General features: G+C 35.3%; 1 protein-coding gene across 1 annotated transcript in view; it reads left to right on the top strand.

Annotated features, from left to right (window-relative positions):
• The window catches only part of LOC145984115 (myophilin-like), a 399,095-nt gene extending 382,027 nt beyond the window's left edge, over positions 1-17,068 (top strand). The window contains exon 7 of the mRNA XM_083117549.1: positions 10,472-17,068. Coding sequence (XP_082973675.1) covers positions 10,472-10,509 — 38 coding nt within the window. The 3' untranslated portion in view covers positions 10,510-17,068. The remainder of the gene's footprint in view (positions 1-10,471) is intronic.
• The last annotated feature ends 675 nt before the right edge of the window (positions 17,069-17,743 follow it).

Genomic DNA, 17,743 nt, shown 5'->3' on the forward strand with positions numbered 1-17,743 from the left:
ATCAATAAAAACTTACTGCTTTCTACTTCAGGCCCTCTTTCAACTCTACCAGCTCTCGAAAAGCATATTTTACCATGTGTGTATGTATCCATGCACTGGCGAGTCATGCCTACTAGGGATGGCCAAACAGATCCGGATCCGAAAATTCCGGATCCGGGTCTGAAAGTTTCGGATCTGGATCCGGATCCGAGAGTTCCGGATCCGTGGATCCGGATCTGGGTCTGAAAGTTTCGGATCTGGATCCGGATCCGAGAGTTCCAGATCCGAAAATCCGGATCCGGATCCGAGAGTTTCGTATCTCAATCCCATTATAATATTACCACACCTTAAAAGGTATTATGATCTTCGATTACAAAGAAATTTTTCATTAGTCCTACAAGAATTTTTTTCAAGTGTTGTTCCTAAAATACTTTGCTACGCATCGGCTAACACACTCGTGCACAAATGTCCGAGGTGATTTTGTAAATGCCATTGAAACGAATATGTATTCATTCGAATATATTGGAAATGAAAACACACATAAATGTGAGACATTCCATTCCAGGATGAAACCTTTAACACATATAACAAGATAGAAATGTTATACAAAAATTATACAATTGTTCTACAGTTACAGTTTTACAAATTAAAATAAAACATTATAATATATACAGTGTTATATAATTACAAAGTGTAAGACTAACAAGGGAGGTTATCTAAGTGTCCCCCCTCCGATTTCCATGAAACTTGGCAGTATAGTGGGGCCCAAAGGAAGAATTACGTGTTTTTTTGTTTCAGCTAAAAAACTGTTTTAGGGGGCAAAACCCCCTCAAATGTCAAGATGAGGACAAATTGAAGTGAGGATCTGGCCCCTTTGTCCCTCCGATTTCCATGAAACTTGGCAGGTGTATAGTGGGGCCCAAATGAAGAAATACGTGGTTTTTTTTTGTTTCAGCTAAAAAACTGTTTTACAGGGCGAAACCCACTCAATTGTCAAGAAGGACAAATTGAAGTGGGGATCTGACCCCTGTGTCCCCCTCCGATTTCCATGAAACTTGGCAGGTGTGTGTATAAATGGGCCCAAATGAAGAAATACGTGTTTTTTTGTTTCGGCAAAAAAATTGTTCTAGGGGGCAACCTCCTCTCAAATGTCAAGATGAGGACAAATTGAAGTGGGGATCTGACCCCTGTGTTCCCCTCCGATTTCCATGAAACGTGGCAGGTGTATAGAGGGGACCGAAGGAAGAATTACGTTTTTTTTTTTGTTTCAGCTAAAAACTGTTTTAGGGGGCAAAACCCGCCTCAAATGTCAAGATGAGGACAAATTGACGTGGGGATCATCTGACCCCTGTGTCCCCCTCCAATTCCCATGAAATTTGACAGGTGTATAGAGAGGCCCTATGCACCCTGTTGCTTCCTATACCATATTTACGTGGTTTCGGGGTCAGATCCCCACTTCAATTTCTCCTCATCTTGACATTTGAAGGGGGGGGCCTCTATACAAATGCCAAGTTTCATGGAAATCGGAGGGGGAGACTTAGACCTCCCTAGTAAGTGTATTAATTAATTACAAATCGCGCACGCGCGCACACACACTATATATATATGTGTGTATGTATATTATATATATATGTATATTAGCAGGTAACAATATGTTATAAGCACATTCTTACTTTCCAAAGAAGCGCATGTGGGATGGCAAAATGGATCCGGATCCAAAAGCACCGGATCCGGATCCGAAAGTACCTGATCCAGATCCAAAAGTACCGGATCTGGATCCGGATCCGAAAGTTCTGGATCCGGATCCAAAAGTTCTGGATTCCGGATCTGAAAATTCTGGATCCTCAGATCCGGATCCGAAAAATGTTTGGATCCGGAACCAACCAGATCCGGATTTCGGATCCACCAGGATCCGGATCTGGCCATCCCTAGTGCCTACCTCAATGGCAGAGTGGCACAATGACAGGGGTCCCGGGTTTGAATCCCTTCCTTTGCAAGGGTGTTCTTTGTTAGTATCCCGTCGTCATATAATCACTCATCCTTGTCATCTCAATTAGCCAAGAGTGGCAGAGAAGTGACTCTAAATAACAAAGAAGTAATTACTTTGTTTCATAAACGTCAGTTCTTTTTATATTGGGAAATGGAATATGTAGCATTCACCTTCTTTTTAATGTATTACTGAGTTTCAACCCTTGACCTCGAACTAAGAGCAATTCGCATGTGTCATGTCGAAGTTTGCCTATATATTAACTTTCACATAATTATCTTGGATGGCACTAAGAACAGACAGTGCAGAGCATGGATTACAGTCTATGCTTTAAGAAATAATTAAGCACACGATGATGAGGGACAATGTTTTTCAGTAAGAAAGAAAATGTGAAAAATGCAGGGACACAATAACAGACTTATTTGTTTTATTTTACTTCGCTTTTCTGCCAATTTTAAACATTTGCAAAGTTGAGGATGAAAGATGATAAGAAGAAATTGGTGAAAGGACAGTCTGTCACAAACAAAGATGGACAGAACACAACACAAGCCACACAGATGATTGCACTGGCAGTGTGTCCAGACGTCAATGCCTCATTAGTCTGCAAAATGCAGTCCAAGGACACAGTGACATAAGCATTCATAGAATAGATTTGTATACCATTCTTTATTTGAAAAACGCAAGCTAATCTACTGTGCATTCTGTGATCTTTTGGCTCGTCACTTCTTAGGAACTACTCACGGTATAGCACCATAAACACGGCTTCAACTAGTTTTATCCTTCAGGGAACTGCGGGTTACTATGTTAACAGATACTTAGAAGACAATATCCAAAGAATGCTGTCACATAAAAAAAAAAAATATTTTCTTGTTTCTTTGACAAGAGTAGGGAAGCTAATCATGCCCAGAATTTTAGTATTTTTGATCCTTCTTTCAGGTCTTCATTGCTAACCTAGTTTATTCCCATGCAGCAATTAAGTGTTAGCTTCAATAAAACATACGTCAACCTAAAAAAGAAACCAAGTTTTGGGGTGCACACGTGCACATACACACGCACAGGGAGAGTGGGAGGGGGCACATAACATTCTTCCACAAACTACCCAGTTAATGTCTGACAGACTCAGACAACTCTCAAGAAAGAAGTTTACATGCAGGCATTGCTCACACCTAGGCTCTGTGTTTCATGACACTGATGACCTTCTCAGCAACGACTTTCCTTTGCTTCACTCCTTTATCAGAATAAAGGAGTAATGAAGTGTTTCCAACTCCATTCTGTAAAGAGGAGGCCCATTTCTTTTGATCCCTATAATACAATTCCATTCTTGTAACAGTTTAGATTGGGTCCTTGCATGCCTACATGATAATGCACATTTCCACACAGCTAATCAGCTGTTTCATGGTTTTAAGACATGGGGGGGGGGGATAACTTCCTGTCTGGCCCATAACTTCATTAAAAAAAAAACAAATTGAGTATATTTTGGGATGAACCCTAGTGACATCGTGTTCCAGACCTAACACAGCAAACAATATGCATCTCGCTTATTATTGTGCTTTCCAGCGTGAATTCACCAAGAAATTCTTTGTGGTTTGAATGGTGATGCCACTTCATAGTCTCTTATTTATTCTCACCAATGGCATGGGAAACCAAAATTTCAGTCCCTGTGACTTCATGGCTCTGAATTTCATCTCTGTGATGTGATTTTATGTGATGATATTGTATCATTGGTACAATCCATCTGGCACACCTTTTTATTTTTCCTTTCTTCTAAGATGAGTCATAATGTTTTTAGAGAACAAGAAACTTCAAAATAAAAAAAAACTTTTGATCTTTAAAAACAAATTCAAATTCTTGAAGTCCTTTGTTACGAGAGAAAGATGCCCAAATTCCACTAGAATGAATGTTTTGTGCATTCTATGAATCATGATCAGGAAGAAAAACATGGTGATTTGTCACAAGGAGAAAGAGGTTTTCAATTTCCTTGTTCATTTCAAACTTGAATAATAATAATAATAACAAAAGTCACTGCAGAATATTCACCAAGGACAACCAATGAAGTGAGACTTGAATACCCAGAGCCTGGGTGAAAATGCTAAGATTCTATGTTTGAAAGTAGCAGTGAGCAGAAGGATACATTTGACGGCTGAATGGACTGATGTTTTAATTTGCACACTGAAAGCATTCAATAATGGTCTCTTGCCTGAATATTTGTGGTGACTGTAGAAAATTAACCTCATGTGCATTAAATAAAAATGTTTCATTCAGTTTCCTTTGCTTAATTTTTATATTTAAAAATGAATATTACTTTCTATGTAACACTCATATTTCCATTACACTTTCAAACTATTTTTTCATGGAAATTACCACATAATGAATGTATCAATGTACCAAGATTTCCTAATTTTGGAAACAAATTTTTCAAGAAGTATAGAAAAAGATGATTTCTGACAAGGAGAGTATGCATTCTATGAATTACGTACATTCTTTTCACCTGAACTTGTAATCAACGTGTTACAGATATACAAGTATCATTAGAAAAAGCAAAATAAAAGTTTTAATGAGCCACATATTGGAAATGTCTTCATCGCATCACATGTATGTTGTAATGTTCATTAGATTTACAAATGTAAAGGAGTCAGGGGAGACAGTTCAAAACTAGGATATTTGTACAATGTAATTGAATTTTTTCAAGTTGTAAGAACATAAATTCAACATTTTTTGCAATTGCTTTATGGTTCCTATTTGTGTCCATCCCAGCTGCTATTCATAACCAGAATTGTAACTAACACATCCCAGTTGAGGGCCTCCCCCATGGCGCAGTGGTAGCGTCATTGCCTTGTAATCAAGGGGTCCCAGGTTCGATACCCGGTGGAGGCACAAGTGGTTCGGATTCCACTTTAAACTGTAGGTCCAGTCCCGATTAGCCTTACTGCGCATAATGTGGACTTAAAACACCAAATCAATCAATCAATCAAACATCCCAGTTGAGTGCCACTTAAATCTCAGATTAAAAAAAAATAATTATATAGTGGGGAAAATGGACAAAATTTAGTTAACTTATGTATTATTATTTAAAATATTGTCGGAGAATCTTTCTTTATGCCATTGTAATTAAATACACCTTATCTTGAGCCAAAATAATTACCGTATATCTGTAGTATATCCTTTTAGCTTAGATTTTTCTATTATATATCAGATGCTGCTTCAGTTTCTTTATACATATAGTAACTAAAGTTTAGCATAACACTTAAGAAATTTTCCACCAAACATTCCGTAGATATGAATGGTTAAATTATAATATACTGTAATCCAATACTATATGTATTTATTTAAGCACACTAGACAAGAAATTAGACCCCTTCTGGGCAAGCACATAATGGTTATGGTTGCTCCCCCAGAAGACACTATGTGTAGCACTACATTTAGCTGATATGGGGGTTGTGAGGTAGGTGACAAAGGTAGGGATGAAGAAAATCAAGACAAGAAGTGATGTGGTGATAGAGCAGGCAGATAAAGGAGGAGCAATTGTGGTGATGGAAAGAGAATGGTACAAGAGGAAGTATGAAGACCTAAAAGAGAACGGAGATTTGTGGAACAGAACAAACTATAAGAGAAAGGGTCATACAAGACTGTAAGAGGAGAGGATTCAAGAAGTGCATAAAGGAGACAGGAAGACTACCAAGATTGAAAGGCTTTCCAAAGATACACAAAGAGGAGATAAAGTTGAGACCAGTAATGGACTGCAGAAACAATATTTTGGAACCCTTGGAAAAGAAATTAAAGAAAGTTATTGAAGTGTTAGTAACACAGCAAGAAAGCAGAACAGTTAAGAACAGTGAACAAGTGGTGGACCTCATAAAAGGACTTAAGTTGAATGAGATGAAGAGGACAATGTTTAGATTAGATGTGAAAAGTATGTTCCCGAGCATCAACAGGGGACACGTTTTGGACATTGTTAAAAAGAGAATGGGACAAGAAATTATAGGAGAATGGGATAGTGAAAGGGTAGTGAAGGCGCTGGAAACCATTTGGAATAATGGTTACAGTATAATGGGGGATAAAATAATGTTAATGAGTGAAGGACTGAATATAGGTTCTAGCCTAAGCCCAGCATTGGCTGAATTGGTTATGAATGAATGGGGAAAGAAAGTGGTAGAAAATGGAGGTGACAAAATGATTCTGTTTTGCAGATATGTAGACGATTGTTTTGGCATATGGAAGGGAACGAAGAGGCAGGTCAACATATTTGCCAAAGAAATACAAGATGAAGAAAGAGGGATATTATTGGAACTCGAAATAGAAGAAGAAGACAAGATAAGCTACCTAGATATATTGATGAAAAGGAAGAGAGGACAAGAAATTGAAACCACTTGATTGATTGATTGATTTAGTTCATTTTACTTCGCGTTTTGTGCCTCTTGGCTAATTTGCGAAGATGGGGATGAGGGATGAAATGATGAAATTGATGAATGGACATTCACAAACAACCAAGCTTGACCTGGATTCGAACCCGGGACCCTTGGCGTCGCAGCGCGATGTGCTAACCACTCGGCCACAGGGTCGGGCTGAAACCACTTTGCATCAGAAGAAGTGTGCAGCAGGGGTATTCTGCCAGAAAAGAAGTGATGTAAGTGAGGTGACAAAAATAAATTTTATAAAGAATATGGAGGACAGAATCAAAAAGATATGCACGAAAGAATGTGAAAAAGAAGGCAAAATAAATAGCCTATGGAAACAGCTGGAAAAGAATGGCTATGAGAAGGAGGATAGACTGGACATAAACAGAGAAAGAGGAGAGAAGAAGGAAGAAGAATGAAGGAAAAAGAGCGTGATATAGAGAGTCCAACCACATTCCATATGGAAGAAAATGTTTAGCCTTTCAGGTGAAAGTACAGTTGACAAGGTAAAGCCACCTGCTAGAATGTTCCAGAACAACTTTCTAATAGTCTGGAGGGGAGTAATTTTTGGGTATATATATCATCCTGTTTTCTACCTTGTTAGATTTGTACTTGGTGCAGAGTCTGAAGGAGACCTTGCTAGAAGGTTAAACGTTACATTTAGTTTATGTTTTATAATAAAAGAAATTTGTGCCTTGGTCAGCATATTGAGTTTTTCAATTAATCAATATATACTGTGCTTGACTTAAAGGATGGGTTTTATCATGTAGAACTAAATGAGAAATCAAGTAAACTGTGTACTTTTAGCACACCGTTTGGGTGTTATAGATTTAATGGCATTTGGTTTGGCACTGGCATCTGAAGTGTTTCAAAGAATCAATGAAAAAAAAAATTGGTGACATTCCTGGGGTTACAGTGTACTTTGATGACCCTAATTGCAACAGAAAATGAAGAAGAGCATGATAAAATTATGAAACTGGCACTGAAAAGAGCAAGGAAGTTAAATGTAAAGTTTAATCCGTCAAAGGTACAGTACAAATTAGGTGAAGTTAAGTATTTTGGTCATGTCTTTAGTAAGAATGGTATAAAAGCAGATCAGGAACAGGTAAAAGCAATTCTGAACATTGAAGATCCCACAAATAAAAAGGAATTGCAAAGAATACTTGGTATGGTAAATTATCTGCATCAGTTTATACCTGGCATGTCTACATTAACAGCACCTTTAAGAGAACTTCTTAAAAGCAATGTTGCATGGCAGTGGTTGCCAAAACACAGTAAAGCATTACAAGAGTTGAAAAACAAAGTGTCACAACTCCAGTTTTGGCTATATATGATGCTAAAAAAGAAATTGTTATTCAGTGTGATGCGTCAAGTGAAGGTTTGGGGTCCTGCTTAATGCAAGAGGGCAAACCAGTGGAATATGCTTCGCGTAGTCTCACCGAAGCAGAGAAATCTTATGCACAGATTGAAAAAGAGATGTTGGCTATAGTATTTTCAGTTGAAAAGTTCCATTATTATGTATATGGTAGGAAGGTAATAGTACATACTGATCACAAACCATTAGTCTCAATAATGAAGAAACAGGTGGCAAGTGTGATGTCTAACAGATTACAAGGAATGAAAATAAGATTATTAAAATACAGTCTTAATGTAATGTATCTTCAAGGAAAAAAACATGCATATAGGAGATTTATTGTCAAGGTCATATCTAAAGGGGAATAGCACAAGTGATCCATTTTTGTCTGAAGTTGTACATACTGTAACTAAACACTTACAAATAAGTGATTCAAGAAACGAAGAATTTGTTGAGTTCACAAAAAGTAATCCAGTGTTATGTAAAATAATAGACTATCATGTAAATGGATGGCCTGATGACAAGAAAAATGTACCTGAAGAGTTGAAGTTGTATTATAAGTTCCGTAGTGAAATTCATGTGGAGGAAGGATTGGTGTTTTTAGGTCATAAGGTAATTGTTCCGCTGGGTTTAAGAAGCAAATTATTGTCATTGTTGCATGAAGGTCACTTTGGTATAGTCAAAACTAAATTGAATGCCAGAAAAATAGTCTACTGGCCAGGATTGACATCAGACATTGAAAACTTAATTTTAAAATGTAAGGTATGTGAAAAGTTTCAAAGAGCTAATTGTAAAGAGTCATTGATATCACATTCAATTCCAGAAGTACCTTTTGAGAAAGTAGGTATAGATATTTTTGAGTTTGCAGGTACATCTTATTTAGCGCATATGGACTATTTTTCTAAGTGGTTGGAAGTAGTAAAACTCCAAAATAAAACTGCAGTAGAGGTAATTGATAAGCTGAAAGTTATATTCACAACACACGGAATCCCACAGGTGATAACATGCCATTTAGCTCATATGAATGTAAAAAGTTTGCAAGGATTTGGGATATTAATTTTGTAACTAGTAGTACAAAACAAAACACAGTAGGTGGAAAAGGCATTTGGAATAGCAAAGGGTATGTGAAGGAGATGTCATGAGAAGGGCTCAGACATTCTGTTGGCTATAATGGAATATAGAAATTCTCCTGTTTTAGGGTTAGATGTAACACCAGCTCAATTGTTAATGAGCAGGAGAGTAAGAACACATTTACCAATTAGCAAGGAGCTACTTAAGCCTGAGGTACAATTAAATGTTACACAATTACTGGCACAAAAAAAAAGTAAAGCTAAATATTATTATGATTGGTCTGCACATAACAGACCAAATTTTCATTCAAATGAAAATTGTTTGATTTGCAAGGACAAGTAGTACATAGTCATGTATCTCCTAGGTCCTATGTGATCAAGGATGAAAATAACCAGCTTCTTCGAAGAAACAAGTTACATTTAAGAAAATCATGTAATGCACCCACATTTAGTAAGGTAACTGGGGGAATAACGCCATGCTAAGCTTCTTCAATTTTTCCTGGCATTATAAAAACATCCGGCAATGTAAAAACTGGTTAAGGCAATAGATGCATTTTTTTTTCGCTAGCAACAAAAAAATTATGGTATCTTTATTTCAAATAGTAAATTTTCTGAGAGCTTTTTTCTAAGAAGGTGCATTTTGGCGTTATTTCCCACATAGCCGGGTAATAACGCCATACTATAAGAATGTCCTAATAAAATAGATAAATGGTAATTTCTCACTTTATACACACTTGAAGCATTATTCATTCTACAACTATTTAGAAGATGCCATAACATGCAACGTATAATATATTATATTAACATAAACATATAGTAAATGGAAATGTATATAATACACAAAAAGAGATTCTATTTTCCACGTTTATTTATTTTCTACAGTACTGATACATTTTTTTATCTCTTGAAATCTATAACTTTAACTGTAAGTGTACTTCCGTGGCATCTAAAACACAAACCGAAAGCAAACAATAAGTGCCCGTGTTGAAGATATCTCATATTAATAATAGCAAAGTTGGCATTGTTACCCCAAATTGAAGTTGGCGCTATTACCCATAATACGTAAGTTTCTCTTTCGGAATGCATTTTGCTTCTTTCTCAAAACAAAGAGAATTAGTTAGTAGTATGTTTGGAAAACATAACGACCCACGTACAAAAATAATACAGAGCGCAAACCTCTAACGTGAGCAAAAAACTTCTGCACACTAAGAACTTACCTTCTCAATTTTACATCAGCGTCTCCGAATAGCCGCTTTCACCACAAACAGAGCTAATTCACACTGGGAAGAATGGCGCGACATCAGAACAAAGGAATCACGTGACTTACTTGCTAGTAGCGCATACACTGCATATGCCATCTTTCAAATTCACTTTCAACTTTTCGAGATATAGTCACCTGGCATTATTACCTCAATAGGCGTTATTCCCCCCAGTTACCTTAGTAATATGTTTGATGGTGAATTGGAAGGTACCAACACTGAAACAAATGCAGATACACTAAAAATAGTTTTATCCATAATAATATTTTTTATTGGAAATTGTGTTGAGCAGTGCATACACTCCCTTCACATTTAGGGTACAAGATTTTTACAAAATACATTTATTTCCTTTTATTTAACCCTTTTGCATGGATTATCTTGTTTTGTGTCATACACCAGATATTATGATTATGTTAATCTCATTTCAGAAAAACCTCTGTTCAACAATCACACCAATGGTGAATAATAGCCAAGAATGAGATGGAGAAACAGGCTGTTCATGTGGCTGACAATTCAAGAAAATATAATTGATAAGAATGTTTGCCTTGTGCTGTACGTTGCCTTTTAAAATATGCATTTACTTCATTTGGGCAGAAAAATGTGAAATCTCCCTTTCTATAACTAACAGCCCTCAGTATGTGACAGTGACAATACAGTCAAGTTAAAGACCTGTACAAGGATTTTATGGTGTAAATAAATCACCCAAATTTATATATAATCACACAAAAGCTACAGTTAACATTTAACTTTAAGAGCTCTTGAAAATAAATCTTTTTCATATAAAGACTGACTGTGATCCAGTTATGACATTGCCAAGTATTCATCCATGCATGCACATGCATACACAAGTAGAAGAGAGAGTAAGGGAGAGAGTGTGTCTGAAACAAAAATTACTGTTTAGAATGCCTTGATATATATTTTATTTTCAGTTTAGCCTTATCAGCCATTCAACATTATCAGACATTTCTGTAACAATGCCATGGAAGTGAATTTGTAATATATATACAACAAGCCACACATTTGTTTTTTAATTGATTATTCAAAATTTATGAAATTAGTAACTGCTGTCCCAATGGAGACAGCATGTCTCTTCAAACCATGTCTTACATTTAATGATTTCATGTTGTAGATATCTCATAATTTGACAACAAAATTATTCTTCACTTGCCTATTATTTAAGTAAGAAAGGCACATAAAACAATTAGAATTTTTTTACATAGGCATATATTTTTTCAGTGAAATGGCATCACATTTGCAAACTTTGTGCATTCAAAGAAGCTGTCATATTCAATGACTATGGTTATCTGATCCACACCAACGTAGCATTTGTTTAGTCCACAATTTTCCAATATCTGCCTGCAGTTGGGTCCTCCATCATAAGAAATAATATAACTGAACACATTGTAATAAGTTAATGTAAAAATTCCTAAATTCACTCTGCTGGTTCTCATTTCTGCCCACATTATTATGAGCATTTTATACTTAACTCCATATCTGTAGTATATCTTTAGGAAATACTCATCAGGTTTACACATAATCTCCAAGAATTTACTTGTCGTGTGTGTATGTATTAAAAGTTACTGAAGTTTAAATATAGTAACCAGAATACCAGATATCACCCAACAAGAGCAAGGTAGAAATTACATGCTTTTGTAGAGGCACTTTTAATGCATTAGGTGTCATACTACCCATGGGCACTATTAGTCGGGATAATTGGCAGGATGTATCCACCCCACCCCCTCAAATGTAATGAAGGTTTTAAACTGGATATAAGTGAGGGGACAATATTTCCTACTTTCGTCAGTTAGTGCCCATATTAATTTCTATTTGTGGCACTGCTGTATCCAAATTATGTTATGTTAGATAGTACAGTCACAGACACTTTTGGGTTGTAAAAATACCATTGACTCTGGATGGAATTGTTACAACCCAGAAGTGTCCATGACTGTACAATATTTTATGTATAAAAATTTTGCTCTTGCACAAACCTGCAACCTCTATCTTACTCTTGTTGGGTGATATTTCCTATCTTGGTGATAACATTCAGACCTTTATAACTTCCAAAGTATGCAACAATGTTATGTGGTTCTGGTACCCACTTTTTGAGTTCCAAGAAGAGTCAAAATGTGCACTCAATTTACAAAAATAAAACTTTTTCTGAAGTTTTTGTTTGTCGTGCAATCATTGTTATATGTTTTATCTTGTGTGGCTCTGATTTTTCTCGGATGTTAATATCAAGAAATCCTGCTGGAGGATAACAATAAATTATAAAGCACCTGAACCCAATATGGCCTACCTAAGGTTTGTAATTGTTTCTAGTGGTGTGCAAAGAGAGAGAGAAAAACTAATGGCATGATTCAAAAGAGGGAACATTTCTGGACATTTACTGAAACTTAAAGACAATTCAAAATGATAACATGTATGTAGGGAAGATTTTATTAAAAAGTTATGTTTAGGCCATCTCGGCTACATATGTACCCAATATGGCCTAGTAATATATATTTTTTTTTCACATCAAAAAATGGAACAGAAATTGTAAAGAAAGTAACACAATGTTGTTTTTATAGGTAGGTAAGTATATGGACACACATTTTATTGCCATTATGACAAATTAGATTTGCACAAAGAAATAACATTGTTTACAAACCAATAAACAAGGGAGTGACATGTCACAATTTGTTACCAGAGGGCCATGGATTATACATCACAGTCTGGCCAAATGAAAGGTCCTTTATCATCCTTTGAGAGTCCCACACACTCTACATGAACATAAGAGCAGGCGCGTCACCTGATAATGTTCGCATGAGCATGTGAACACTCATGTATATGTTGTAAATTACGTACATATTAAATGCACACACACACATACGTATATATATTCGAAAAAATTCTATGTTTGATGTACGAATATATACACAAAATTTACTCTGACACGACTTCTTTCACGTCTGATAACTTTTTTAGATAGTTGGTAACACTGACTCTCACGGTGTTCCACGGAGGGCATTGAACACAATTGCTGTGCATGTTGCATAGAGCTGACAGCTAAGGGGCTGTTTGCCACTACACCCCGAAGATGTTCACTTCGCTGTGCGAACACTGATGCAAGCGACAATACTTCTTACATTCAGCACCAAAGCGCAGCATATACAAGGCATGTCTAGGGGGACTCGAAAAGGTCTGTGCTACATAGTTGCAAACTTTAGCAACAATTAGCTAAACCTGGCGGATTTTAAGGGGGAGAGGGACAATTTCCCCTACGTTCTTCTTGTATTACTTCAAATATAGTGTGATTTTGAGGAGAAATTGTTGAAAATAAATTGGACTGTTATTCTCACTTTTTCAATTGAATATGAAGTTACAAGGGAGAGGAGTAAATCTGCATTCAGTACAAAAACATTACTGAACACTCGTGTGCGAACCACACGTGATGCCACTGCATAAGAGTAACAAATGTCCCATTTGCACATGTCCTTTATGATATATTCCTATGTAGGCCATCTTGAGCCTACCTTTAATAGTGTTCTATTCTTTTTGTCTTCGCTAAAAACAGGGTTTTCGATAAAAGTCTTAACTAAGTACATTGTTGTAAAATACAAATTATGAGCTATCATAATATGTACTAGAGATATAAGCACCTATCACTTGGAAGATGTAGTAAGTAATAACTTACCTATGCAATATTAGATCACGTAGAACACAATCACATCATAAGGGCAGACTAAATGACATACTAACACCATCTGTTTAATTAACCATGTTAGTACTTGGAAACAGCAAATAGGCCATATTGGGTTCAGGTTCTTTCCAAATGTATATTTTATGTAACAAAGGGTGTGGTATAAACAATTAAATGATTTGTAATATAATAGTCATCATTTTAATTACAAAATAAATATGTAATAGATCTTCAATCAATTGAGCTCCACCAAATATCAAGCAAATGTCAGCATGGTGTCAGACTTCGTCCATCAGATTCCCCACCATACCTCCTGAAATCTGGTGAATTTCAGCTAAGATATTACTCTTCAAATTTTGGATAGTGTGAGGTCACTTACCACAGATTTATCCTTGAGGGACTCCCGTGATGATATTGCATGCTGATGCTAAATCCTGGTGTAAGAAGCATCAATCAATTCTAGTTGGGAGATTGAGTGAGTAATCACAATCAGAATGGCAAATAATACACTGCAATGACTCTCTCATTGGTTACACATTTTCTGGACATCCAGGCAGCTTGTTGTTGACAACAAATGCAGTCATTTTAATTGTTTAATCCAGTTCAATATAGTTTGCTATGTAGGAATCTGGTTTTTGCTTCCAATGGCTTACACTGTGTTGTTGTAGAAGAATCATTACTTTAAAGTAATCCTTGGCAGCTAAACTCTGTGAACCATTCTGCAGATGTCATCCAGAGGAATTTTTCTTGGGATGATTGGGGAGGGGTGTCAAGCAAGAATTTCTTTCCAGGGGAGGCAAGTAAGGTATTTTCCTCCTAAAACACTGCTTTAGTGTGAAGTCATCATGTTCCTTCAACAAAATGTACCAGTCTTACTTGTAATCATCAGTCCTTTATAATAATTAATGCAAATTACTGTGTCTGAAATAAAATTGTATATGTTAAATACATAATTTTAGACTGACATTCATTTTGATCCCTCTTGATGGCCGTGACTCTACACATTTCACCCCATCTACCAAGATACTGGCATAGCACTCAATTGAAATTATCTAAATCTTTCTACCCATCCTGTGTTTCCAAAATTGACAATTTAAGAGGGAAAAGAATATCATGCTATTTCATGTAGTGCATTGAGGCTTGTAAGTGTCACTTTCCACTACAGCTACACAGATTTCAAATTTGTTTGATATTCATTGCACTGACACAAATTGATCTAAACACTTCTATAGATTATTACTACAATATTATAAATTAACATAATTGTACATGTTAAGCGATTCTAATAGTGATGACAAGAAAAATACATTTGAATTATATCCAGTACTCTGTTCCATATAATTTATTCTTCAGGTCACAATTACACAAGAATTTTGTAGTGATACCATTAAGTTCTCCTAGTATTGAAATTACTACATTGACTTCATGAAATTCATAATTCTTGTTTCTTATTTGCCAAATCTGCTCAATGTTAGGGGCTACAGATTATGTTAGTGCAGGTGTGTGTGTGTGTGTGTGTGTGTGTGTGTGTGTGTGTGTGTGCATATATGTAAAGCTACTTTGAACAAATATTTTATTCCACTCAATTTTTCTTGCTTTATGGACTTTTACACGAGATGTTTGGTAAATATGTTAACCTGAATGTTCTTTTTAAAATCTTTATTGTAATTAAATCATGTGAACTATGTATTAACTACAGATTTGATACCATACTCTGTCCTTGGAATCTCTGGAGTGAGCTAACAAAAGCAAGTCTCTGTGCAAGTAGTGACTCAAGAGGGTTCGACCATTTGACTAGTGAGAGGAAATGTGTTGAGTGGGAAAAGTGACTGCAGTTACAAGCCTTTGCAGTAGCATGTACTGCTTTCCTCTGCCCATATGTTCTTCCCTTCTCTACCATTATGCACCGCATTGCTCCACAGATTCTGGGGATAAGTATACAATTGCAACACATATTGCATAACAAAATGTTAACAATTAAATCTCTTTTTACATTTAATATGAAATTAAATGTGGAAGCTTGATTGTCATAACTTACAACAAGATGAAAGTTTAAGTGTTATTAAAATTTTATAGAAAAAAAACATGAAAATTTAAATAACATGGAAACTAATTTTGTTGTGGAGAATGGAAAGGGGCAGTATTTTGCTTAGTGCCAATTTAGATATTATTACTTTATAACTGTTAAACTAAACCACATATTCATACTTTAAATATTTCACAAGAATTACACAATGCAATTATTGGTGGAAACTTCGTAGCTTAGAATGAAATTTAAAATCTGATATTTTATGTTTCTTTTTCAAATGTAAAAGTATCAGGCAAGGGTGCCCGCAAGGACTGCTTTAACTAGGGATGTGCGGGGCAGGATTGGGAAGGAAATATTAATAATCCTGTTGTTCAGGGCTGAAAAAAATTCTCCATTTCCAGACCATGTCAGGAAATTTTCGAAATTAAGTTGTCTTCTTTTGATATATGTGCATTGTGAAAAAGTACAAAAGAGATAAAGCACTGTTCATCAACTAAGTGATAGATGTTCATGGAAAGGAAGCTAGGTGAAACCAGTGTCTATCTAAATAGTAGACTCGAATCTGAACGTCAAAGTATTTTGAATTTTATGATTTGTAAAGTAAGTAAGAAGTAATAATAATAATAATAAAAGTTTCTATGACTGAAGGGCAAGATATGAAAGCTTACTCTGCCCCCAAGAAAAAATTCTGCCGGCGCCCTTGGTATCAGGTAATACAGGTAGCTAGTAATATCCTGAATGAAAAAATATTATCTCACTTGAATTTAAGAAAATAATAATCTTGCTTTGTAATTGGTCAAACACAAAGGCAACAACTTGCAAGAGATTGCACAATTATTGTTTATACTTCATTTTGTATTTTGTTATGCAGTTTACAAGTGCTTGAGTTATATCAATCTTGTGTTTATACTTATATGTTGTTTTTTTACATATATAAAGCTATATTGTTTTTTACATAGAAAAATTTTGTAATGAATGGTGTTCATAGAAATTGTATTATGCAAGAATACACTTTGTAATCAAATTAATATGTGTGAAGTATTTTTCATTTGTTTTATTTAATAGTAAAATGCATAAAGATAAACATTGAAAAGTTACCTAACTTCCTGTGAGTAAATTTGGTCATGTTATTCACATTCATTTCTAAGTTCCATTACTTGGCTCTGTGAAATTTAATAGTACTGTTTTGTGCTTTGACTACTTCTATCCATGTGTTGGTTACTAGTTATAATCTTAAAAATAAAAGCCTTTTCTTCACACATTTTAAACTGATGATTCTGTGAGATAATGTAAAATAAAGTTTTATTTTTTAATTAACTTTAAGATTTTACAATTTTATTTATCTGTTCCATTTTAAAGTGTTACCAATCTTCAAAACATTTTTTTTAATATGCTGCTGTGTATCGGTGTTGAACAGATGATGGTCAGGTGGGTAGTTGCTTTTGGACATTATTTTTCCTTGAAAAATTTTCCTGAAAGAAACAAAAAAAATATAGGTATGAACAAAATTAGAAAGAACATGAAGACAGAAAAGATGTTGAGGAAACCTTAAATACGGAATTACTTTTATCAAGGACAAATAGAGAGCATCAATTACAATGGACTTCAAGGTGAACTTAATGTTAAGCTGTTACTTCCTTGCTTTAAGATCATGAAATAATGAATGTACAATATATCCCTAACCATTTGACTAATTAATAAAATGGAATATAATATTCCTAACATCTTAAAAAGATTCCTCAAAACCTTAACACAAACATACAAGGCATATATGTACATATATATGACACACACCAGTAATTCATAATACAAAATTCTTAAATCTTACTATACAATTAATATACACATATACAACTGATATATATAAGGTTCACTCATGAGAAAATATGCTATCTCTATGATGAATAACACACATGTTTGAAGAGCGTCTATGGCAAAATATGGCAAAAAATGTGGACCTGTCAATGAGGGGGGGGGGGTATGACAAACGGG

Source organism: Lepisma saccharinum, chromosome 2 (assembly GCF_977018435.1).
Source record: "Lepisma saccharinum chromosome 2, izLepSacc3.1, whole genome shotgun sequence".
Classification (NCBI taxonomy): Eukaryota; Metazoa; Arthropoda; class Insecta; order Zygentoma; family Lepismatidae; genus Lepisma; species Lepisma saccharinum.